Source organism: Salmo trutta, chromosome 6 (assembly GCF_901001165.1).
Source record: "Salmo trutta chromosome 6, fSalTru1.1, whole genome shotgun sequence".
Classification (NCBI taxonomy): Eukaryota; Metazoa; Chordata; class Actinopteri; order Salmoniformes; family Salmonidae; genus Salmo; species Salmo trutta.
Window position 1 is genome coordinate 50387270 of NC_042962.1, and position 24991 is coordinate 50412260.

General features: G+C 42.8%; 1 protein-coding gene across 1 annotated transcript; it reads left to right on the plus strand.

The window, feature by feature from the left end:
- Positions 1-1029: 1029 nt before the first annotated feature.
- On the plus strand, positions 1030-24916 carry LOC115196156 (zinc finger protein 271). The gene is made up of 2 exons (XM_029756773.1): positions 1030-1414; positions 21799-24916. Exons 1-2 carry the CDS (start codon positions 1337-1339, stop codon positions 23818-23820), a joined length of 2100 nt encoding a protein of 699 aa, XP_029612633.1. The 5' UTR covers positions 1030-1336; the 3' UTR covers positions 23821-24916.
- Positions 24917-24991: the final 75 nt, after the last annotated feature.

Here is a 24991-nt window from a genome sequence, read left to right on the forward strand (position 1 = left end):
TTTGAACAGTCATCCAACTCGGAATTCCAAGTCGGGATTTGGGCCTCTTTCTAGTGCCCACAAGAAGGACCCCCGTCCCACCTTTCTGTTCAAGTGAGCACAGCACAACAAGGTGAGTCCAAAAATGTCTTGAATGCTGCTGCATAAATTATGTATTATGCCAGGGAGATATGGATACTGTAGCCAAGAAAGTAGTACTAGGTGTATGTGATGTACTAAGGTGTTAGTAGCCCATCATAACTTAGCCTACTGTTCTGACTTGATGGTGAACATGTAGCCTGTTTTAGAGATATGTAATAATTGAATATTTAAGATATTTATTTGTTTGTTTATATGTCCCCTTTATTTATCCTATGGTTTTGATTTGGTGTACAGGGAGAATATGTTCTGAATTCTAGCGCTGTACATTTTCAAAAATACTGAACAAATAGTTTTATTGACTACGTCCTTCCTAGCTTGCTCATAAATTTCTTAATCGAAATTACGGATTGCTTCTTATCCGCTCGTCGTTCCCTTATGCCATACTTTCTACATCTCAATTGTCAGTAGAAACCACATTTGTTTAAGAACAAATTCTATCAGCAATGTTTTTTAAAAAGTCAGCAAATGAGGCTGAATGAACTGTTTCGCTGCCAGACAAGGCTCCGCTGATAGACAGGTGTAATGGTAGTAATGATTCACTCCATGGTGCTGAAAAGAAAGCTCTGCTGTTGGGACAGATTCATGTTGGCCCTAACAGTTTGTGGGCACCGTTTGTCACCGTTATAATGCAATGAATGTATTGCTTAGTGTTGTGTAGTGGCTTTGGTGGCACTGAAAAAAAAACACTGAAAACATTTTTGGGGGGTTTGCCCCAACCAAAATGTACAAGCTAAAATCAACACGGTCTCTCATTGACTTCTCTAAACCCAACAAACCCCGGCCTTGTCAGCTTCGTTTGCTTCGCAAGCTTTCCCGGAAGTCTCGCGATGTTTCGCCTCTGGTTTTAGAAAATCAACACTCAGCATTCAGACGTAAAGTGAAACGTATGCAAGCATTTTACGACACTTTGTTCTCAGTCGGTAGTTAGGCCTCCTGCGTTTTCTTGTTCTTTTTTAACCATAACACGTTCTGATGTGAGAGGAATACCAGACAGTGGATTGACGTGCAGCAGTACAACGGTCTTGTGAGATTTTTTTTCTCCCACTTTGAATCAAATCTACCAAAAGCTTAAATTTGCTACCTGCAAAAGCAGACAAAAATATTGTGTATAGAATAGAACAGCAGACTTGGTTGGTTTGCAGCCTCTGGTTTTACCCGCAACCCTTCTTTTGGGATACAAAACACACCATAGAAAATGGCGGAACTTGAGGACGCAGGACTGCCCCAACCAATGCAGGAGACCCGAGATGAAGAGGAGCCGGGCAATTCAAAGGTAACAATGACGCTGAGACTCCGATTTTTCACTTCAAAATTATGCCAAACAAAAACAATCGATTGCAAAGTTAAACAAACCATACAACAAGTACTTTTTAACAATTTCCACTGATGATTTTACAAAAACATATTTACTCGAACAGTACAGATAACGTTTGTTAACAGAATGACGTATAATCTCCATCAGTTTGTGACCACGTTTTCCAAAAACTTTGCACCGAATTAGGATTCAAAGATGTCGCTAGAAAGAATGCGGTGTTAGATATGATATGAAGACTCAAGTTTAAAATAAATATAAATATATCTATTTATATATCTTATTGAACTACGGTAGGTGAAGTGGATTAACACCCAGTAACATAATGATGTTAACAGAATGACATCATGGGTCCCTGATCTGTACTATACAGAAATCCATAATTATGAATGTCGTTCTCTTCAGGGTGATGCATCCTGAGTACACAAAAGCTAGAAAAATGTAATATCTTCCTTTGCATGTTTAGGTATTTTACACACAGGCTATTATTCTGAGTTCCGTCCCCAAACAAGACCAAGTTTGGTTGGTCTGGATCAGACCAAATCTGTACGTGTCATAAACATCTATGTTTCACAAGTTTGGACATTAAAGTTCAGCACGGTAGTGTAGAGTACAATATAGTTCAGGAGAGTACACAGCAAATTATACTGAACCTTAGTGTACTAAACTCTACTGTACAGTACTCTATTGTACCGGACTATACTCTGCCCTACTTTTATTTTACTGTACTGTCCAAACTTGTGAAACAGACATCTGATTAGTTCAGATTTGGACTGACCAAATTTCAACTACATTTCAACGTCCAGGGTCGGTTGGTGCTCAGTGGGTGGGGATGCTGATTACAGTAAATGGAAAGAGAGGGGACTAATGTGTAGGTGTCAGAAAGTGCAGGGGTAGTTAACATTAATTGGAGAGAGAGACAGGGAGAGGGAGGGGTTGTCCAGATGTCAAAATCTGGCTTTGACCACCACCTGACAGAAAGAGAAAGTAGGTCTACCTTTACTTCTGTGAACTTAGAAAATATTTTAAAGATATGTGTTTTTTTGGTGACAGACTTACTTGCATTTACAGAAGGAAAATAATTTCTGCAAAACTACATTTAAATGTTGATATTAGTTGGCAGGTGTCTTTACACATGATTGTGTTTTTATCTATTTCTAATACATTTTATAACTTTCTGCTAGATGTTTCTAAGACCCATGTCCATCTGTTTGACCAGTGTTAGGTTCTGAACAAACAGAGTAGAAACTCAAATGGACGACTAGAAAAAGCTCAAACCAAGTTTATTCAACCCACTGGGTGCTTTAGCTGCAGACGCAACATACAAGTCACACAAGCATATATTTATACCTTCTGACTAGGCAAGTCATCTCCTTGCATGTCTAAGATAAACAATCCTTCTCTGTTAGGCAGAAACAAAGTAGATTCCTCTTACTGGTATTGGCATGGCTTGCCTATGATCCTTATGGGTGTGGAAGTGTGTGTATGTGAGATAGGACTGTGATCAGGTGGTCTTCGGGGTGGGCCCCTATGGCCCCCCTCCAAGCAGTGTCTTCTCTCTTCAACTGTTGACCTTATCTCGAGTTGAGTTCCACATCCCCCCATGGTCCTAGTTCCAAAGCAACTGGCCTTCCTTCTCAGGAACTGAAACTAGACTGTTTGTCTTTGCCTCCTTGCTCAGGAATATTCATATTCAGCAACAAGTTTGAACAGAATATGAACTTTCTGAATATGAACTTTCTGCACTTCTCCTTTTCACACTAACTTTCCATACACAGCGTTCCTATTCACACTTCATTGACTCCCAACATATTCATTTCTTATACATGTAAAGTAATAACTTCTAGTATGGTAACATAAGTATATTTCAAGTTCGAATCCAACTGTCTCTCCTTTTTGAATAGTATCTCCATACTATTTAACATTTTATATAAACGTTAACATTACTTATAAATGAACATAAAACATTATTATTCCCACATTTGTTTTATATGTTCACACCTTTGAGATTTATGGCCTCTGGTAATATAATCTGAATTCATGGCATAAGGCCCTGGCCTCAAAATTCTAATCACACTCTTACTTCCCCCCTATCTGCCACTACCCCTCCTATTGTACAGCTGATAATGACATTTCAGCTGGAGCTTTTGATTTCTCTTCTTCCTTTGGGTTCCTAAGAGAGTCATGGCAAAAGACCTGAAAAGGAAACACACAATGAGCTGCATTAGTAATGCTTTAAGCTATGCATAATCATATATGGCAAAAACCGAAGTTAGATTACATGACGTTTCCCACTCTCCCATAGCCTGGGCCTATACCTTCGGGATACTGTTCTGCTTGGGACCACAAAAATGAAGGCTTTATACACCTCCTCATGCTTGTACTCAGACATTCCCCTCAGGCTGCAGGTTTACAGGAGGTGTTCCCATGCCTGTCTATTTGGAATGGTGGAAAGATAAGTGGTGTTGGGAGAGTGTCTAACTGTACAAAACTCTGAGTGACATGTTTCTTAATCACACCCTGCAGGAGATGCGTTGCTAATGAAAATACTCTTAAACACACACGGTCACGTTGTACAGCGCCATTATGGCTATTTGCACGTAGCTGGACAATAGACTTGCCTTGAAGGAGGGTAGTGGGAGAATTCTATCGTCAAATGCATTTCTAAGTTAGGTTGGCTGTATCATAACCGGCCGTGATTGGTTGCAATTTCAGTTTAATCCACCAGAAAAGACAAAACAAATAATACAACAAAAAGTATTATTATTCTGTATCACATCCGACAGTGATTGGGAGTCCCATAGGGCGGTACACAATTGGCCCAGCGTTTCTCTCCCTCTAAAAACAGAAATATATATTTTTTTGACCTTTATTCAGATTATAATCGCTTACTTTTGTTATTTTGATAACGAAATTACCTCAAATATCGCTACATTATCAGGTTGATGGCACAGTCGTATAGCGGTACCTATATAAAGCTGAGTGACTCACTCGTTTATGACTTTGGATCAAAATAAATAAGTACCAACATTCTTTCTGATATTCTTTAATAAAGAAATGTTTTGGTTATCCTGACCTGGATGCCATGTACAGTTTTATAATAGCCCATTATGGGCTATTAGCAGGACAATATACCTTTACCAACACCTCTCTGTATTTTGATACTTTGTGGATGGGGGCTCCCCAGTGGCGCAGCTGTCTATCACCACATTGCAATGCAAAATAAGTTGCTACAGATACCCGTGCCCGCCGCCACCGGGATACCCATGAGGCGGCTTTTGGTTTTAATTTAGAATCCATCCTATCCTCTGTTTGTAAATATAGCGGAGTCACAGTATATTTTTGGATTATACTGTAGGCCTACCATAGGCGACATGAGTCTCACTAGTGTTGAGTAATGTGCTGTTAAAAGTGGTGTAGGTCTTATTTATTTAAAGAGCATATTGAAGTTAGAAGCAATAGGATTTGAAGCAATAGCCCACAACTATTTTAGCACCTTTTCGTGCTGCTCTGAGACAAGCATGGGGACTGGTTTTGATAAATCAATGAGATTTTTATTTTGACTGAATCACCGTTTAGGTATTGGTTAAACTACAATTATGGTGTAAAAATGTTATGCTCTTAGTGTAACCTTTATTTAACTAGGCAAGTTCGTTAAGAACCAAATTATTATTTACAAGGACAGCCTACTACTTCCTCCCCGTTGGGGAATTGAACCCCGGTCTCCTGCGTGCCCTCACAACACAGGGATTCTTTAGCTAAATAGCCAGTACTGTAGTCTAATGAGTTGAGTAAGAGTTCACTAATTTTTTTGAGGACTTCTGGAAATGAATGGCGGGATGTGAACGATGGTAGATGACACACCCCTTCAACATGCATACTATAAACAGACCAAACTCATCTTGTCTTCTCTTATTATCTTCGCTGAAACTAATCAACGGATTACTTTCGATTTCTAGAAAGTGTTTTACCTAAATATTTCGATCAATGGTGAGCTCACCCGTGATGTGATTAATTATACATAGTAATTGTATTTCGCTAATTCATATTGTAGTTTATGTCAGCCGAGAGTTAGAAAATATGACTGCTTGTGTTGGGTCAATCTTTCCTCAGTTAGCGCTACGACAAATGTAGCCTACATTTTTCCGGTTAGGGTGATTGTGTTGTGCTATATATACTTCTGTGAATATCTGAACATTGCATCCATAAATAAACTGCACACATTCTGAAAATAAACGTTTTTATTGAAGTCAGCACAGTCCCTATAATCATAAGGATTAGGTACCACCACTAATTCTGTCAGCAGAGAGGGTGCACATAAGCAATTTGTCAGTTTTAATTTTAATGCTGTATATTGAGCCCATTCATACCATTAAGTGGTAACTACTGTAGTGTTTACGGCAGCTGCTACTGTTGTTGTTCTAGTTGTCACAGGCACCTCCGGTTCAGGCATCGGTGTAGGACCAATTCTAATGATGGTTATGCTACTCCCTTCAGTCAACCTTGTACCTGCTATCTCAACTATAAATTCTTCGCCTTCAACGGGTTCAATCTTATTCATGGTAAGCAACCACTCGTCTTCTTCTTTGGTTAATGTCAGGTCACATCCTTTCGGGTCCCAGATGATTTCTCCCTTCATCTGATGATGTGTCCATCCACAGAATGCAGTCTCAGGTAGAGGCTTGATCCTCTTGACTGAGATTGACTTCTGTTCTCCTGTTTCTGTTATGATTTGAGGTGGAACAGAAATGCTAACCTTGTCAGTCTTTTCAGATTGTTCAGCGGATTCCTCTCTTTTCTTCATGCTTCCAACATACTGCTTGATTGTACGTGAGCTTGCTGTCTCTTCTCCAATGTTTACTGATGTTATTGTTAAGTCAGTGTCAATGTTCTTCTGTCTTTCTTGTTTCAATTGTCTGTTAAGGGGACCAATCAAGGCCTGAACAGTCAATTGTGGGGAAATCCCCCTCTTCAGCCTGTAGAACTCCTCCCTCTTCTCCTTCCTGTGAGGTTTCTCCTTCTCCTCCTTCTTGTGGGGCTCCCCCTTTTCCTCCTTGTGGGGCTCCCCCTTTTCCTCCTTGTGGGGCTCCTCCTTCTTGTGGGGCTCCCTCCTCTGACCCGACTGGGCTTCCATCTGGAAAGGCATCGATTTCAGGAGAGAGTCTCTCCCATTCTGTAGGTGGTACTTCGTGGTCCCACTGTAGAGGGCTTCCGTCAGGGAGGTCTCCCCCAACCCTGGGCTCTCTGGCCCCACAGGAGTGAATATTGGTTGTTTGCAGGTTTTTTCTCCAGCATTGTGTCTCTTTCGTCCTCTTCTGGGTGCATCAGGCGGTGCATCAGTCGTATCCTGGGTTCCACTTGGTCTGCTGACTTCTTGGCTCCTCCCCGGCGTCTCGATCTCCTTCGCTGCTCCTGCTCCTTCCGGGCTCCCGCCTGGTGAATCAGCATCCTCTGTGTCCTCATTTCTATGCGGTTGTCTCCTCCTCTCTGATGGGACTGTAGTGCAGTGGTTCAGATGGTACCACGTCTTGCTTCCTTTCACCTGGACGGCCTTCGGCGTTGCTTTGGCCACCTTGTAGGGTCCTTCTCTCCTCGGCTGATCCCACTTCCTCCGGAACACTCGAATGTAGACCAGATCCCCTGGTATCACCGGGCACGGCCCCTCCGGTCCCGGCTCAGGCACCTTCTTTTTCTCCTGTGAATATATAGCTTTGTGTATCTTAGTTAGGTGCTGTACATATGCTTTTAATTCATTTTGCAATATATCTAAGGAGGGACCTTTATAAAGTCCTCCTAGTGTTGGTGCAGGCATGGGTCAACCCGTAAGCATTTCATGCGGTGATAAATGCATGCTTCTGTTAGTTTCCATGCGACAATTCATTAAGGCAAGCGGCAAAGCATTCACCCAATTAAGCCCTTTAGACTTACAGATCTTTATTTTATTTTTCAAGGATCTGTTAGCTCTCTCAACTAGACCTTGTGATTGCGGATGATAGACACATCCCAATCTTTGTTTCATTCTTAACCTCTATGGGACCGGCGGGACGAATTCGTCCCACCTACGTAACAGCCAGTGTAATCCTGTGGCGCGATTTTTAAAACGTTTGAAATGCTATTACTTCAATTTCTCAAACATATGACTATTTTACAGCTATTTAAAGACAAGACTCTCGTTAATCTAACCACACTGTCCGATTTCAAAAAGGCTTTACAACGAAAGCAAAACATTAGATTATGTCAGCAGAGTACCCAGCCAGAAATAATCAGACACCCATTTTTCAAGCTAGCATATAATGTCACAAAAACCTAAACCACAGCTAAATGCAGCACTAACCTTTTATGATCTTCATCAGATGACACACCTAGGACATTGTGTTATACAATACATGCATGTCTGTTCAATCAAGTTCATATTTATATCAAAAACCAGCTTTTTACATTAGCATGTGACGTTCAGAAAAAGCATACCCCCCGCAAACTTCCGGGGAATTTACTAACAATTTGCTAAATTACTCACGATAAACGTTCACAAAAAGCATAACAATTATTTTAAGAATTATAGATACATTACTCCTCTATGCACTCGATATGTCCGATTTTAAAATAGCTTTTCGGATGAAGCACATTTTGCAATATTCTAAGTACATAGCCCAGCCATCACGGGCTAGCTATTTAGACACCCGGCAAGTTTAGCCTTCACCAAAATCACATTTCCTATAAGAAAAATGGTCTTACCTTTCCTGTTCTTCGTCAGAATGCACTCCCAGGACTTCTACTTCAATAACAAATGTAGGTTTGGTCCCAAATAATCCATCGTTATATCCAAACAGCAGCGTTTTGTTTGTGCGTTCTAGACACTATCAGAATTGTAAATCACGGTCGTGCGCATGGCGCAGAACGTAACAAAAATTTTCTAAATATTCCATTACCGTACTTCGAAGCATGTCAACCGCTGTTTAAAATCAATTGTTATGCAATTTATCTCGTAGAAAAGCGATAATATTCCGACCGGGAATCTGCAATTAGCTAAACAGCCGAAGGAAAATACTGCACGGGGGCGAATCGCGCACGCGCCTAATTCTATTGTCCTCTGATGGGACACTTGGAAAAGGAGATAATGTGTTTCAGCCTGAGGCTGCCTCGTCATCGTTCAGGTTTTTCCCGGGTTCTGAGAGCCTATTGGAGCCCTAGGAATTGTCACGTTACAGCTAAGATGAACTTCCGGTTTGGAGCGAGCAGTCGCACTACGCTTCACTCCACAGGTAATATTACACTTCACTACATTACAACGGTTTGATTTGTTTGATCCGAACAATTCTTTTCTTTTCTTAGCTAGCTACATAGCCGTCTCTGTATCAAAGATAATCGTGTAGCTTAGAGTAATTATCGAAGTTAGCTATCTTCGTCCTCCTAACGTAGTCATCACTGCTAGCTAGCTAGTCAACACTGCTAGCTAGCCAACCAGCCAACTTCCACCGACTAGCTGCACTATCTATTACATTACAACGGAACGACTTGACTAGTGTAGTGTTAGTGAGCCAGCTACTTAGTTGTCCTTGCATCTAAGATAATTGTGTAGTTTAGAGTAATTATTAGCAAGTAGCCAGCCGCGACGCCAGACGTAGTCAACACACCTAATCATTATTAATCCACTGCTAGCTAGCTAGCCAACAGCTAGCCAACCGTTACCGACTAGCAGCGCTGTAGATACCATTACTTTACAACGGAACGATTTGACTAGTGCAGTGTTGGCTAGCTAGCTACATAGTTGTCTTTGTCATAGCTTGATAATTGTGTAGTTTAGTAATTACCGAGGTTAGCTAGCCAGCTATTGCCGTCCCCCGCGACGCCATTTTTCCTAACCCAGCCAACTAGTAACACTGTAGAAACTAAAATACATTACAAAGGAACGTCTTGATTAGTGTTATGTTAGCTAGCTACAAAGTTGCTTTTGTATCATGACAAGGTGTAGTACTGAAACTATCGAGGTCACCTAGCCAGCTACACCTAGCCAGCTACACGGTCAAACAAAGTCAACAACGCAGCCACTGCTAGCTAGCCTACTCCACCAGCCAGCAGTACTGTATCATTTTCGTCATTTTAGTCAATAGATTTTCTGCAACGTAAGCTTAACTTTCTGAACATTCGAGACGTGTAGTCCACTTGTCATTCCAATCTCCTTTGCATTAGCGTAGCCTCTTCTGTAGCTTGTCAACTATGTGTCTGTCGATCCCGGTTCTCTCCACTCTGCACAGGCCATACAAACGCTTCACACCGCGTGGCCGCTGCCACTCTAACCTGGTGGTCCCAGCGCGCACGACCCACGTGGAGTTCCAGGTCTCCGGCAGCCTCTGGAACTGCCGGTCTGCGGCCAACAAGGCTGAGTTCATCTCAGCCTATGCTACCCTCCAGTCCCTAGACTTCCTGGCGCTGACGGAAACATGGATCACCACAGATAACACTGCTACTCCTACTGCTCTCTCCTCGTCTGGCCACGTGTTCTCGCATACCCCTAGAGCATCGAGCCAGCGGGGTGGTGGCACTGGAATCCTCATCTCTCCCAAGTGGACATTCTCTCTTTCTCCCCTGACCCATCTGTCTATCTCCTCATTTGAATTCCATGCTGTCACAGTTACCAGCCCTTTCAAGCTTAACATCCTCATCATTTATCGCCCTCCAGGTTCCCTTGGAGAGTTCATCAATGAGCTTGACGCCTTGATAAGTTCCTTCCCTGAGGATGGCTCACCTCTCACAGTTCTGGGTGACTTTAACCTCCCCACGTCTACCTTCGACTCATTCCTCTCTGCCTCCTTCTTTCCACTCCTCTCCTCTTTTGACCTCACCCTCTCACCTTCCCCCCCTACTCACAAGGCAGGCAATACGCTTGACCTCATCTTTACTAGATGCTGTTCTTCCACTAATCTCATTGCAACTCCTCTCCAAGTCTCCGACCACTACCTTGTATCCTTTTCCCTCTCGCTCTCATCAAAAACTTCTCACTCTGCCCCTACTCGGATGGTATTGCGCCGTCCCAACCTTCGCTCTCTCTCTCCTGCTACTCTCTCCTCTTCCATCCTATCATCTCTTCCCTCTGCTCAAACCTTCTCCAACCTATCTCCTGATTTTGCCTCCAACCCTCCTCTCCTCCCTCTCTGCATCCTTTGATTTTCTCTGTCCCCTATCCTCCAGGCCGGCTCGGTCCTCCCCTCCTGCTCCGTGGCTCGACGACTCACTGCGAGCTCACAGAACAGGGCTCCGGGCAGCCGAGCGGAAATGGAGGAAAACTCGCCTCCCTGCGGACCTCGCATCCTTTCACTCCCTCCTCTCTACATTTTCCTCTTCTGTCTCTGCTGCTAAAGCCACTTTCTACCACTCTAAATTCCAAGCATCTGCCTCTAACCCTAGGAAGCTTTTTGCTACCTTCTCCTCCCTCCTGAATCCTCCTCCCCCCCCCCTCCCCCCTCACTGCGGATGACTTCGTCAACCATTTTGAAAAGAAGGTTGACGACATCCGATCCTCGTTTGCTAAGTCAAGCGACACCGCTGGTCCTGCTCACACTGCCCTACCCTGTGCTTTGACCTCTTTCTCCCCTCTCTCTCCAGATGAAATCTCGCGTCTTGTGACGGCCGGCCGCCCAACAACCTGCCCACTTGACCCTATCCCCTCCTCTCTTCTCCAGACCATTTCCGGAGACCTTCTCCCCTACCTCACCTCGCTCATCAACTCATCCTTGACCGCTGGCTACGTCCCTTCCGTCTTCAAGAGAGCGAGAGTTGCACCCCTTCTGAAAAAACCTACACTCGATCCCTCCGATGTCAACAACTACAGACCAGTATCCCTTCTTTCTTTTCTCTCCAAAACTCTTGAACGTGCCGTCCTTGGCCAGCTCTCCTGCTATCTCTCTCAGAACGACCTTCTTGATCCTAATCAGTCAGGTTTCAAGACTGGGCATTCAACTGAGACTGCTCTTCTCTGTGTCACGGAGGCTCTCCGCACTGCTAAAGCTAACTCTCTCTCCTCTGCTCTCATCCTTCTAGACCTATCTGCTGCCTTTGATACTGTGAACCATCAGATCCTCCTCTCCACCCTCTCCGAGCTGGGCATCTCCGGCGCGGCCCACGCTTGGATTGCGTCCTACCTGACAGGTCGCTCCTACCAGGTGGCGTGGCGAGAAGCTGTCTCCGCACCACGTGCTCTCACCACTGGTGTCCCCCAGGGCTCTGTTCTAGGCCCTCTCCTATTCTCGCTATACACCAAGTCACTTGGCCCTGTCATATCCTCACACGGTCTCTCCTATCATTGCTATGCAGACGACACACAATTAATCTTCTCCTTTCCCCCTTCTGACAACCAGGTGGCGAATCGCATCTCTGCATGTCTGGCAGACATATCAGTGTGGATGACGGATCACCACCTCAAGCTGAACCTCGGCAAGACGGAGCTGCTCTTCCTCCCGGGGAAGGACTGCCCGTTCCATGATCTCGCCATCACGGTTGACAACTCCCTTGTGTCCTCCTCCCAGAGTGCTAAGAACCTTGGCGTGATCCTGGACAACACCCTGTCGTTCTCCACTAACATCAAGGCGGTGACCCGATCCTGTAGGTTCATGCTCTACAACATTCGCAGAGTACGACCCTGCCTCACACAGGAAGCGGCGCAGGTCCTAATCCAGGCACTTGTCATCTCCCGTCTGGATTACTGCAACTCGCTGTTGGCTGGGCTCCCTGCCTGTGCCATCAAACCCCTACAACTCATCCAGAACGCCGCAGCCCGTCTGGTGTTCAACCTTCCCAAGTTCTCTCACGTCACCCCGCTCCTCCGCTCTCTCCACTGGCTTCCAGTTGAAGCTCGCATCCGCTACAAGACCATGGTGCTTGCCTACGGAGCTGTGAGGGGAACGGCACCTCCGTACCTTCAGGCTCTGATCAGGCCCTACACCCAAACAAGGGCACTGCGTTCATCCACCTCTGGCCTGCTCGCCTCCCTACCTCTGAGGAAGCACAGTTCCCGCTCAGCCCAGTCAAAACTGTTCGCCGCTCTGGCACCCCAATGGTGGAACAATCTCCCTCACGATGCCAGGACAGCGGAGTCAATCACCACCTTCCGGAGACACCTGAAACCCCACCTCTTTAAGGAATACCTGGGATAGGATAAAGTAATCCTTCTAACCCCCCCCCCTTTAAAGGATTTAGATGCACTATTGTAAAGTGTTTGTTCTACTGGATATTATAGGTGAATGCACCAATTTGTAAGTCGCTCTGGATAAGAGCGTCTGCTAAATGACTTAAATGTAAATGTAAATGTAAGCTAAGATCCTGACTCTTCAATAAACAGAAGCAAGAACAACAACACCTTGTCAGACAGGGTACTTCCTGCATGAAACCTTCTCAGGTTTTTGCCTGCCATAGGAGTTCTGTTATACTCACAGACACCATTCAAACAGTTTTAGAAACTTTAGGGTGTTTTCTATCCAAACCTGAACAATAATATGCATATTCTAGCTTCTGAGTTGTTTGTAGGAGGCAGTTAAAAATGGGCACATATTTTTTCCAAAATTCTCAATACTGCCCCCTAGCCCGTAGAGGTTAACTGCTGTATTATCGTTTTTACAACTTTTTGTATAAACGCTGAACCATTGTCTGAACTGATTTCGGACGGAATACCAAACCTAGGTATTACTTCTTTTGATAGGACTTTTATCACTGTACCTGATCCTTGATCAGCCGACTTCTATCCATCTACTGAACCTGTCTATGGTGACTAACATGTACCTTTTACCACGTATAGGTTTTATCATGTCTACATAGTCCATCACGATGTGTCGAAATGGACCTTCTGGAACTGGTATGTGTCCTATGGGCGTAGTTATACCTTTTATGTATGTTGTTTTTCACGCATATTTCACACCTTGACAAGATCCCATCTACTGTTGCCTGTAGATAAGGTGACCAAAAACCTTGTCTTTTGATTTTTCTTATCACCTCCCCCCTGCATCATTAATAAGTAAGGTCAATAAGGTAGTGGTGGCTAGTATGGCACCATCATGTGTTCTCCATACCCCATGTTGATCACTGAGGTTAAGAGTCAAGGCTTTAGAAACATTTGCGGTGGACGATGGATGGGCTAGATTCCTCGTATTCCTGCTTGTAAATCCACATCTGTGTAGCCAGGTATTTTGCTCATTAATTCCAGCACGAGACTGAATTTGAACCAACTCAGCCGGAGTTGTAATTGGCACAATGCCAACCATATCCATCAAAGGTGCAGTTAGAATTGGGACGATACATCTAGAAGCCTTTTTGGCAGCTTCATCAGCTGCATTATTTCCCCTAATAACGAAGTCCTTACCTTTTTTGTGTGCTTGACATTTGATTATTGCTAGTTTCCGAGGATACATTAAAGCTGTCATTAGTTTGACATTTTGCGCGTGATGCTGGATGGGAGTACCATCACTCTTTTTGAATCCTCTCTATTTCCAGACTGCACCAAACAAATGGCATACAGCATGTGTGTAAGCTGAATCAGTATAGATATTAACTGTCTTTCCCTTTCCTAGCACACATGCTGCAGTCAGTGCTTGTAGTTCAGCCAGCTGGGCTGAACAAGGTTGAGGACAATGTTCCAATATTTCCTCAGTGAAAGCCTTTCCCTGTTGTTTAACTACTGCGAATCCTGCATGACTACCTGTGTAGTCCTTAAAACAAGACCCATCTACAAAGTAGTTCTCCATGTTACCTTCCTCTCTGTCTAGTAATGGAATGGATTCTAGATCTGGACGCAGTTTGGTAAATGTCAAGGCTTCTGCAACACAATCATGAGCCTTCCCTTCAAAGTCAAATGGAATTCTTTCGGCTGGATTGACAGTGTTACATCTTTTAATGGAGACGTTAGGATAAGTGAGTAAAGTCATGTAGTCCAAAGTCCTGGCATTAGTTAACACAAATTTACCCTGTTCTATCATCTCCACTATTTTATGATGAGTGCTTATAATCACAGGATACCCCATGGTGATAGTTGACGCCTTGTCATAAGCATAATGCAATGCTGCCAACCCTTGATAACATGGTGGGTAACCCTGAGCTACCGGATCCAGTTTAGAACTGTAGTAAGCGATAGGCTGTCTTCCTACCACTACATGTTTCCTGCATAAGAACAGCTGCTGCATAATTATCACACCTATTTCCTATGTATAACAAAAATGGTTTAGTGTAATCTGGGGCTGCTAGAGCTGGTGCCGTTTGCATCTCCTTTTTAAGTGTTTCAAATGCAACCAAAGCATCAGTGTTCGTCTAGTTGTGCTCTCAGATTAAGCTGTCCTGCTTCTTTCATTATTTCTCTCAAAGGAGCTGTCTTGACTACATACTCCTCTATCCAGTCAGAGCTAAATCCTGTCATTCCTAAAAAGGTCATCATTTGAGCTACCGTTTGTGGCAACGGTGCTTTGCTAATACCCTCTAGCTGTCCTGGAGCTATTGCTTTAGTTCCATGAGCTATTGTCCTACCTAAGTACTCAACCTGGGGTTGACAGTACTGAAGTTTTGTTTTAGAGACTTTGTGTCCTCCTTCTGCTAATCGTTGAAGTACCTTTAACCTCTCTGGCGCATGTGGGACGAACTCGTCCCACCTACGTAACAGCCACTGAAATCCAGTGGCGCGATTTTTGAATCGTTAGAAATACTATTACTTCAATTTCTCAAACATATGACTATTTTACAGCTATTTAAAGACAAGAATCTCGTTAATCTAACCCCACTGTCCGATTTCAAAAAGGCTTTACAACGAAAGCAAAACATTAGATTATGTCAGCAGAGTGCCCAGACAGAAAAAATCAGACACCCATTTTTCAAGCTAGCATATCATGTCACATAAACCCAAACCACAGCTAAATGCAGCACTAACCTTTTATGATCTTCATCAGATGACACACCTAGGACATTGTGTTATACAATACATGCATGTCTGTTCAATCAAGTTCATATTTATATCAAAAAACAGCTTTTTACATTAGCATGTGACGTTCAGAAAAAGCATAACCCCCGCAAACTTCCGGGGAATTTACTAACAGTTTGCTAAATTACTCACGATAAACGTTCACAAAAAGCATAACAATTATTTTAAGAATTATAGATACATTACTCCTCTATGCACTCGATATGTCCGATTTTAAAATAGCTTTTCGGATGAAGCACATTTTGCAATAATCTAAGTACATAGCCCGGCATCACAGGGCTAGCTATTTAGATACCCACCCAGGTCAGCCTCCACCAAAATCACATTTCCTATAAGAAAAATGTTCTTACCTTGCTTGTTCTTCGTCAGAATACACTGCCAGGACTTCTACTTCAATAACAAATGTTGGTTTGGTCCCAAATAATCCATCGTTATATCCAAACAGCGACGTTTTGTTCGTGAGTTCTAGACACTATCAGAATGCTTCATCACGGTGTCGCGCATGGCGCATTGGCGTGTCAAAAATGTCTAAATATTCCATTACCGTACTTCGAAGCATGTCAACCGCTGTTTAAAACCAATTTTTATGCCATTTATCTCGTAGATAAGTGATAATATTCCGACCGGGAATATGCATTGAGCCTAAACAGCCGAATAAAATTTCTCCTCAGGAGCGAATCGTGCACGCGCCTCATTCAAAGGTCCTCTGAGCAGCCACTTACAAAAGGTGATAATGTGTTTCAGCCTGAGGCTCCCTCGTAAACCTTCAGTTATTTCCCGGGCTCTGAGAGCCTATTGGAGCCCTGGGAATTGTCACGTTACAGCTAAGATCCTTACTTTTCAATAAAAAGATGCAAGACGCACGACTCCTTGTCAGACAGGGTACTTCCTGCTTGAAACCTTGTCAGGTTTTTGCCTGCCATAGGAGTTCTGTTATACTCACAGACACCATTCAAACAGTTTTAGAAAATTCAGAGTGTTTTCTATCCAAACCTGAACAATAATATGCATATTCTAGCTTCTGAGTTGGTGTAGGAGGCAGTTAAAAATGGGAACATATTTTTTCCAAAATTCTCAATACTGCCCCCTATCCCCAAAAGGTTAATGAGTCAGAGTGACACTGTTCCACTGTTGAGGCACAGATTAACAGGTCATCCACATATTGGATCAAAGTGCTATCAAGCATTAATTCTTCCAAATCAGCTCTTAGTATTTGATTGAATAAATGCGGGCTATGCCGAAATCCCTGGGTAAGTCTCGTATAAGACAGAGTTTTGCCTTTATATCTAAATGCAAACAAATGCCTTCATTCCTCCGCCAGGGGTACACTAAAAAATGCTCCACGCAAGTCAATCACGGTAAAGTACTTAGCATCAGGGGGAACATTAGTCAACAGTGTGTGAGGGTTTGGAACTTCCGCAGGACAATCCTGTGCAATATCATTGACAGCTCTTAAGTCATGTACCAGTCTCCATTTTTTACCATTGGCTTTAAGAACAGGTAGCAAAGGTGTATTGCAAAGGCTTGGCATCTCTATCAATACACCTGCCTTGAGCAATCCTTCAATCGTTGAACTTATCCCTTCAGCTTCAGGCTTCATAGGACACTGGGCTTTCCAATGGGGTTTAGCATCCGGTTTTACTTTGATGTTAACAGGACTTGCTGATTTTACTAACCCAACATCTGTGCCATGTTGTGACCATACCTCTGGTGGTATGATATTTTCCATTTCTTCTCTAAGCTCACTAATCAGTCCTATACCCTCACCTAACAATACCTTTTGGACTGCACTGACCTCTATTTCCCTAGGATCACCAATTATCATTGTAGTGTTTATTATCTTGATAAATGCCTTATCTTTTGAATGGAAAATCAATGGATTGTCTGTTTTATCCCATCTCTTCCTCCTAGCTTTCTTCATCATAGGTCCTAGATCCTTTGATGTAAATCCCTGATTTACCAGCAATGTAATGTGAGGGACAGAGTCAGAGACGTTGAACCACTTTTGCACAAATTCAGATCCGTCTCTGTCCATCACATCCATTGCAGCTCCCTGCTTCCCAATGATTACATACTGAGACATTATTGGTGCTTTCCTACCATTTGCCCCCATAACCCAGAGTTGTTCTAGCAAGGGATCCTGATGAGGGTCAAATTGCATTGTGCAGTGATATTCAGATATTTCCATGATTCCAAAAGTTCACCCAAGTGTTTATCTAAATCGCAATTGCAACATTTGGTTAAAAATAAGGCCTAGTATTGTTGCCCATATCGTGGCAGTGTGGAAATGATCTCACATGAGTGCAGGAAATGCAGAAATTTATGGAAATGCAGGAAATGATTTTAGGCTGAAGTTGAATTGAACAGTATAAAAACAATCTGAATAGAGAAAGACTCTTTGAAATCATTCAGAATATGTGTTGCCATCCTAGCAAATTTAGAACTTTTATTAATCAATAACATCAAATATTTGAAAAATACCATGATATTTTGGCCATATCACCCAGCACTTCGCTGTACCATTCTGAGTCCGAGGGAGTCCGAGGGAATAGATGCCAAAAGGTCTGCAAAATCTGCTACTACTGTTGTGATTTTCACTGCATTTTTGTTTATGCCGTGAAAACTCAATTTAAAACGCCATTTTAGTTTGTTCTTTACTGGAAATAAAGGGCTGTTGCATCGGGCTTGTCCTCGTACCGCTATTTCTTATCTAACTAGGCAAGTCAGTTAAGAACAAATTCTTATTTACAATGACGGCTATGCCTCGCTCTAGTAATATTGCCACCGATTTCTCAGCCTCCAGTTTAATAGGATATTGCTTTATCGGTGGCAGTGGATGTACCTCCACCACAACAGGCTTGCAGCCTTCAATCTGACCGCAATCTAATGCATCTTTTGCCAATGGGGGATGATCCTGAAACAACTATTGCTCGACTTTCACCGTCTGTACTGCGAATTCTAATTTGGTACCTTTTGAGAATCCACTCCCCTGGCTTTTCGCAGAGATTATCCAACCCCAACATTGGTTCCACACCCGTCGCCATGTAAAATTAGCATGGTATTGTTACTGGTCCTATGATATAGGACAGGGATAATAGTTGTATCGCTTTCGATTCCGCCCGTTACCCCGCTGAATGTGGTACTTTTTCCCTGTCGCAAATGTAGCTAATTTCTCATCGTAAGGAATCAGTGATATCTGAGCGCCGGTATCTACTGGAAGTTGTGTGAGACGTGGCCTCCTACGTCTCCTTCCACATAGAAACCGTTATCTTGCTGAACCACAATCGACTGCACAGAGGCCAGATATACAGTACCAGTCAAAAGTTTGGACACACCTACTCATTTCAGGATTTTTTTCTTTTTTCCTATTTTCTACATTGTAGAATAATAGTGGTGTGCCAACTTTTGACTGGTACTTTATATAACAAAATAGTCCCAACTGCTGTTAAGAATCCCTCAGTTTTGTCATTCGTGGTCACTCATTCTACCCTGTTTCCTCAAGAAACTGATACATTCTTGTCCCTCCTTTACTGGGTCTGGTGCTTCTTTCATATTGCTAAGCATTTGGCTCACGCTCAGTGGCTGATGGCGATGCTAAATTTGGATCCGTACTTGGGGCTGTGTGTCAGCTGGGATAGGATTATCCTCCCCTGGTAATATTTGTCTTGTATAATACTTAACCGGGGTCGCATGCGTTCGTACTGGACACACATCTCTATGATTACCTGGATCATGGTGATCCACTATCCAGGACTACTATGTCCGGGCTCGTAATGTGCCCGTCCTCCGCGTCTTGCAATCCATATCGCTATTTTTCCTCTGTAAGAGAGGGGTATAACGGTGGCACACTAGATGTACCTGTTTCACTTTGTAGCCTGGGGCGAACGGTGGAGGAGTGGCAATGGCATATACAAGTATTCTGATACTATTGAAGCGAAACCATAACTTGTTTTATTTGCTTTTGTCTATCCTCAAGGGCTCCCTCTAATTCCTGATTTCGTTTTTACTCTATTCTAACGCATTAGCCAATTCCTGCTTCTGTTCATCTAATCTGTGCACTCACCCTTCGGATATGCCTAGTTTATTTTATTCCTCCATTTTATCTGGCAGGTTTTTATTTTTGAACTTTTTTCAATTTTTATCCTTTGCTGATAAAGTGCTGTGGTTAGGATACCTGTGTATTGTGGTCTGAACCGTTCTTTGATGTCAGTGTTCCACAATACGATGGCATCCATACACTCTTGCCTGGATTTAAACTGTCCATCGACGGGATGTGTACCAATTTTTGTCTGATTTTTGGCTAACTTTCCTCACCACTTATTTGATACTTGGTGCTGTTCATATGCCTTTTTCAACGCTTCTAATGCTTGGTAACGTTCTCCCTTTCCACCCCTCCCGCTCCAGGAGTCTCCTGGCTTCCGGACACCATATCAGGTATTATTGGCTCCGCGCCACCCCCAACGGTGTTTAGATTTCTGTACCCACGGTTCTAACACTCACCTTCTATTAATGACTTTCCCAAGGCAGTGATACCCACTCCCCCGGAGAGTAGTAACAGTGTAGGCGCTAAATTATTTGTCACCCGTCTGAACAGTTCTGGTGTTGGACGACACTGTGTTGTATTGTATGCCAATTCACCACAGACTATTATGGATGACTCACCATGGAGGGGGCCGCTTTCCAGAATTTACAGGCAACCTTCTAGCCCCATCCACATTCCCACTCACTGACAATGTTTCATCTTTAAGCACAGATATCTGCTATTCTCCACCGTATGCACTTCGTGCCTTTCTCCTCCTACATGGACTACTTCTCTACATCTTACAGTACTAGTATACAAGAATGACAATTTATCCACACACACACTTTATGGCCACCACAGCTGGGGCTTTCACCCCCCTGGGACCATCGTCCCACTTACGGATCTCTCAGGGAACCAACCCCACCCGAGACCTATACACGGAATCTACACTTCACCGTGGGGTCGCCCACAGATCTTGCAGGGACCCAATCCTGGACCTATCCTTGCAGAACCCACCCTAGCCCTATGACTGTTCGTAACACAATGGGACTACTGAAGAAAGGTTTCCTAGGTCCGAGTCTTATAATATATGTTCAGCCTATGACTCTCATCTCCCCAAGATGTCAGAATGAGTGGAAACAGGTGTAGGAATTGTGCCTACCTTGTTGTTGGTGTCGGCTCCTGCTCCACCGATTCGGACTCTCCAGTTCGACTGTAAATCACGGTGAATCACTAGCAACATCAACTGTTAAATTCCGAAACTCAAATGGACGACTAGAAAAAGCTCAACCCAAGTTTATTCAACCCACTGGGTGCTTTAGCTGCAGACGCAACATACAAGTCACACAAGCATATATTTATACCTTCTGACTAGGCAAGTCATCTCCTTGCATGTCTAAGATAAACAATCCTTCTCTGTTAGGCAGAAACACAGTAGGTTCCTCTTACTGGTATTGGCATGGCCTGCCTAAGTCTATGATCCTCATGGAAGTGGGGGGTGTGTGTGGGGACTGTAATCAGGTGGTCTTCGGGGTGGGCCCCTATGGCCCCCCTCCAAGCAGTGTCTTCTCTCTTCAACTGTTGACCTTATCTCGAGTTGAGTTCCACATCCCCCATGGTCCTAGTTCCAAAGCAACTGGCCTTCCTTCTCAGGAACTGAAACTAGACTGTTTGTCTTTGCCTCCTTGCTCAGGAATATTCATATTCAGCAACAAGTTTGAACAGAATATGAACTTTCTGCACTTCCCCTTGTCACACTTTAACTTTCCATACACAGTGTTCCTATTCACCATTCATGTACCCCCAACATATACATTTCTTATACATGTAAAGTAATAAATACATTCTAGTATGGTAATAAGTATATTTCAAGCTAGAATCCAACACCAAAAATCAAAGCCTTTCCTTATTCCTAATTTTTTGGATGGAAAATGGTTGAACATTTGCTATGCCTATAATTCTGAACTATAGGCTCTTAACTTTCATTTGACACTTCATATGCTAGTGATCATAGGGCTTTTTACATGGAAATGTCCACTACTACTACTGTCAATGAACCTTCTCTAGCCTAGATCACTAGCCAATGCAATCGATATGCTATATCATGGTGATCTCTAAGCCTAATGACGAACAACAAATCAGCATTATCATGTTGATACTGCTAGGTATTTCAAATGATTAGACCTAGCTTCTACTCTAAAGATGTGTAGACCTGTTATTTGTTTAGGTATTTATTGTATATGCCATCTATTCTAATTTGGACTTTAACCATAATGAAACATAGACATTATAGCCTATTACAAAATTATGTTGTTTTAGAGAACAGAGACTATAGGCCTACTAGTAATTATGCTATTGTAAATGTATTTCCAGGCAGAGGAGATGGACACCTCAGAAGACCTGCAAGATGACAACCTGATGGAGCGGGAACACTTCCACAGTTCTAATAATGAGCAGCAAGATGGACATTTGGTAGTTAGGAGGAATGTAATATTAGAACGAACAAAATTCAACCAAAGACAACAAGAAGCAGGAGAGACAGCTGATGATTTTATCACTGCACTTCATTGTTTGTCAGAACATTGTGGTTATGGAGCTCTGCTCAGTGAGATGATAAGAGACAGACTAGTCATGGGCTTACGTGACAGAAGACTGTCCAAGCAATTACAAACGGACCCAGAAATAACACTGGATGAAGCTGTCACACGCATTCGTCAAATTAAACTTGTGGAAAAGCAACAGGACCTGCCAGAGAATAACTTCAAAGCTGCCAGCAGTGCGGCAAATGTAGACTGTGTGCTTTCACATAGCAAACAGCAATGCCCAGCCAATACCCAATGCCAATCAGAGAAGAATCAAAACTCAGAAAGACCACAACCCCAAACAACGCAGGAGAATGGAGAGGAGCCCCAAGATACTGGTGGCACTGATGAGTGGATTGAGGGTTTCAGTCCTGGAGGCGAGAAGCCTCACTACTGCTCCGACTGCAGTAAGAGCTTTAGAAAAGTAAGGGATCTTATAAGACACCAGCGAACACATACAGGAGAGAAGCCTCACCACTGCCCTGATTGTGAACAAAGTTTTGCTCGATTAGATCGTCTTAAGTCACACCAACTAACACATACAGGAGTGAAGGCTCACCAATGCCCTGATTGTGACAAAAGTTATTCTCAATCGTATCATTTGAAAAGACACCACCAGCGAAAGCATATGAAAGGGAAATACTTCCACTGCAATCATTGTGAGGAACTTTTCTCCAGACCTAAAGATCTAAAAACGCACATGCATGTACATGCTGGAGAAAAGGCATACCTTCAACAAGAAACTCATACAGGTAAGAAGCCTTACCACTGCTCCGAAATAAACCAGTGCTCCGACTGTGGGAAGAGCTTTCGACAAGTGGGGGATCTTAAAAGACACCAACGAACCCATACTGGAGAGAAGCCTTACCACTGCCCTGATTGCGACAGAGGTTTTGGCCGATTAGATCGTCTTAAGTCACACCAGCTAACACATACAGGAGTGAAGGCTCACCAATGCCCTGACTGTGACAAAAGTTATTCTCAATCGTATCATTTGAAAAGACACCACCAGCGGAAGCATATGAAAGGGAAATACTTCCACTGCAATCTTTGTGAGGAACTTTTCTCCAAACCAGAAGATCTAAAAACACACATGTATGTACATGCTGGAGAAAATGCATACCATCCACAAGACACTCAGGCAGAAAAGAAACCTTACCACTGTTCAAGGTGTGATAAAAGATTTCCTGACATGGCAAAACTAAGATCACACCTTCCAGTACATACTGGAGACCTGGCACTCCACTGTTCTGACTGTGGAAAGTGTTTCTTAAACAAGGCAAAGTTTGAAAGACATCAAAGAACACACACTGGAAGTGTACTATACCTTTGCACTGACTGTGGGGAGGGTTTTACAAATATGCAACAGTTAGAAAGGCACCAGCGAATGCACACTGGAGAGAAACCATACCACTGCACTGATTGTGGGAAGAGTTTTGCTCTTGAAAAAACATTTAAGTGTCACAAGCAAGCACACAAGTTCAAACTCTCTGGTGAAAGAGCAGCCTATCCTTGCTCGGAATGTGGAAATACTTTTTCTCGTTCATGTGACGTGATGACTCATGTGAGAAGGGTTCATAATAAAGAGAGACCTTTCCAGTGCTCCTGCTGTGGAAAAAGATTTTTCCAAAAGAACTCTCTTACAATACACATGAGAAGTCACACTGGAGAGAAACCGTACCACTGCTCAGACTGTGGACAAAGCTTCTCCCAAATTAACGACAGAAAACGGCATCAGAAGAGGCAACACTCTGGAGAGGAGACAACCTCTATTCTACAGTCTGGAAGGCAAAGTCACAGAGACACTCAATAAGAAAGGACTACTACAACAGAGACACAAAAATGCAATATAGTAACAGTATCACTGTGTTATTGCAGATTTATTTTTTACTTTGTCAAACACAATTTGTTTTTTATTAACAGTAAACTTTATTTTATAAATCTCTTATCACTCTCCTAGTTTCCACCCTGCATAAATGGTATTTATCAATCCTCCCCTGCACCTAAAGCATTCCATAAGGCCAAACAACCAAATGGGTAATTATTTGCCCACTTGAACTACCCAAAATACTATTACAAAGATTACAACTGTTGTAAATATGGGCTATTAGAACTAAGGTGAATATCAGCAATGTGATCATCAGAGTATAAATAATTTACAAGCCAAGATATATGGAATAATTTGGGAAATCCAATTTGAAAACTAAAAACAACAATTTGTCAGTATTCAAACTGGTGAACAGTTATTAGATGTCCATGTTATTCAGGTTGGCATGTACTCTCTTATTTCTTACCTCTGAAAGAGCGGTCAGACAATTACGGTAGCTACTGACAGTTTTTATTTTTTTCAATTTTTTAAGTGTCTTGAATCATAAAAGCCTTTTCCACATCTCTTGCATGAGTATGGTCTGACTCCTGTGTGCACTTGCATGTTGGCTGCGACATGAATGGCTTGGCTGAGTCTTCTCCCGCTGACATCACAGCTGAAAGGCTTCTCTCATGGACTCGCCTTTTGAGATCACTGATGAGTTGAAAGTCTCCCACAACCACTCCACTTGTGTAGTTTTCTCACCTGTATTGATCAGCTCATGTATTTTAAGAGATTATTTTGTAATAAGTCTCTTTCCACAACAGCCATAAGCATTGGGCATCACTCCAGTGTGTAATTTCTGGTGATATTCAAAAGTAGCATTATGGAGAAGTTTTTCCGCATGTGAAACAAATGTATATGTTTTTCCTGTGTGAATTCATCCATGTGTTTTTAGAGAACTGATGGAGCTGAAGCCCTTCAAACATATCTCACAGCTGAAAGGTTTTGGTTGTCTCATTCCTTGAGTGTGTTAACCATTACTTGTGTGTGAGAGCTTGTGATTTCTCAGTTGATAATTGTAATAAATTCTTTAAACATACAGTGGAGTCTGTAATAATAACTGTATAAGATAAATAACTCAAATACTGAGCTTTTTTTTTATATACTAATACAA

Bases quoted from the DNA above. Each gene is read 5' to 3' on its own strand.
- LOC115196156 (XM_029756773.1), top strand. From the start codon at position 1,337: ATGGCGGAACTTGAGGACGCAGGACTGCCCCAACCAATGCAGGAGACC. The intron at 1,415-21,798 runs GTAACAATGACG...ATGTATTTCCAG, and splicing joins AGGAGCCGGGCAATTCAAAG to GCAGAGGAGATGGACACCTC.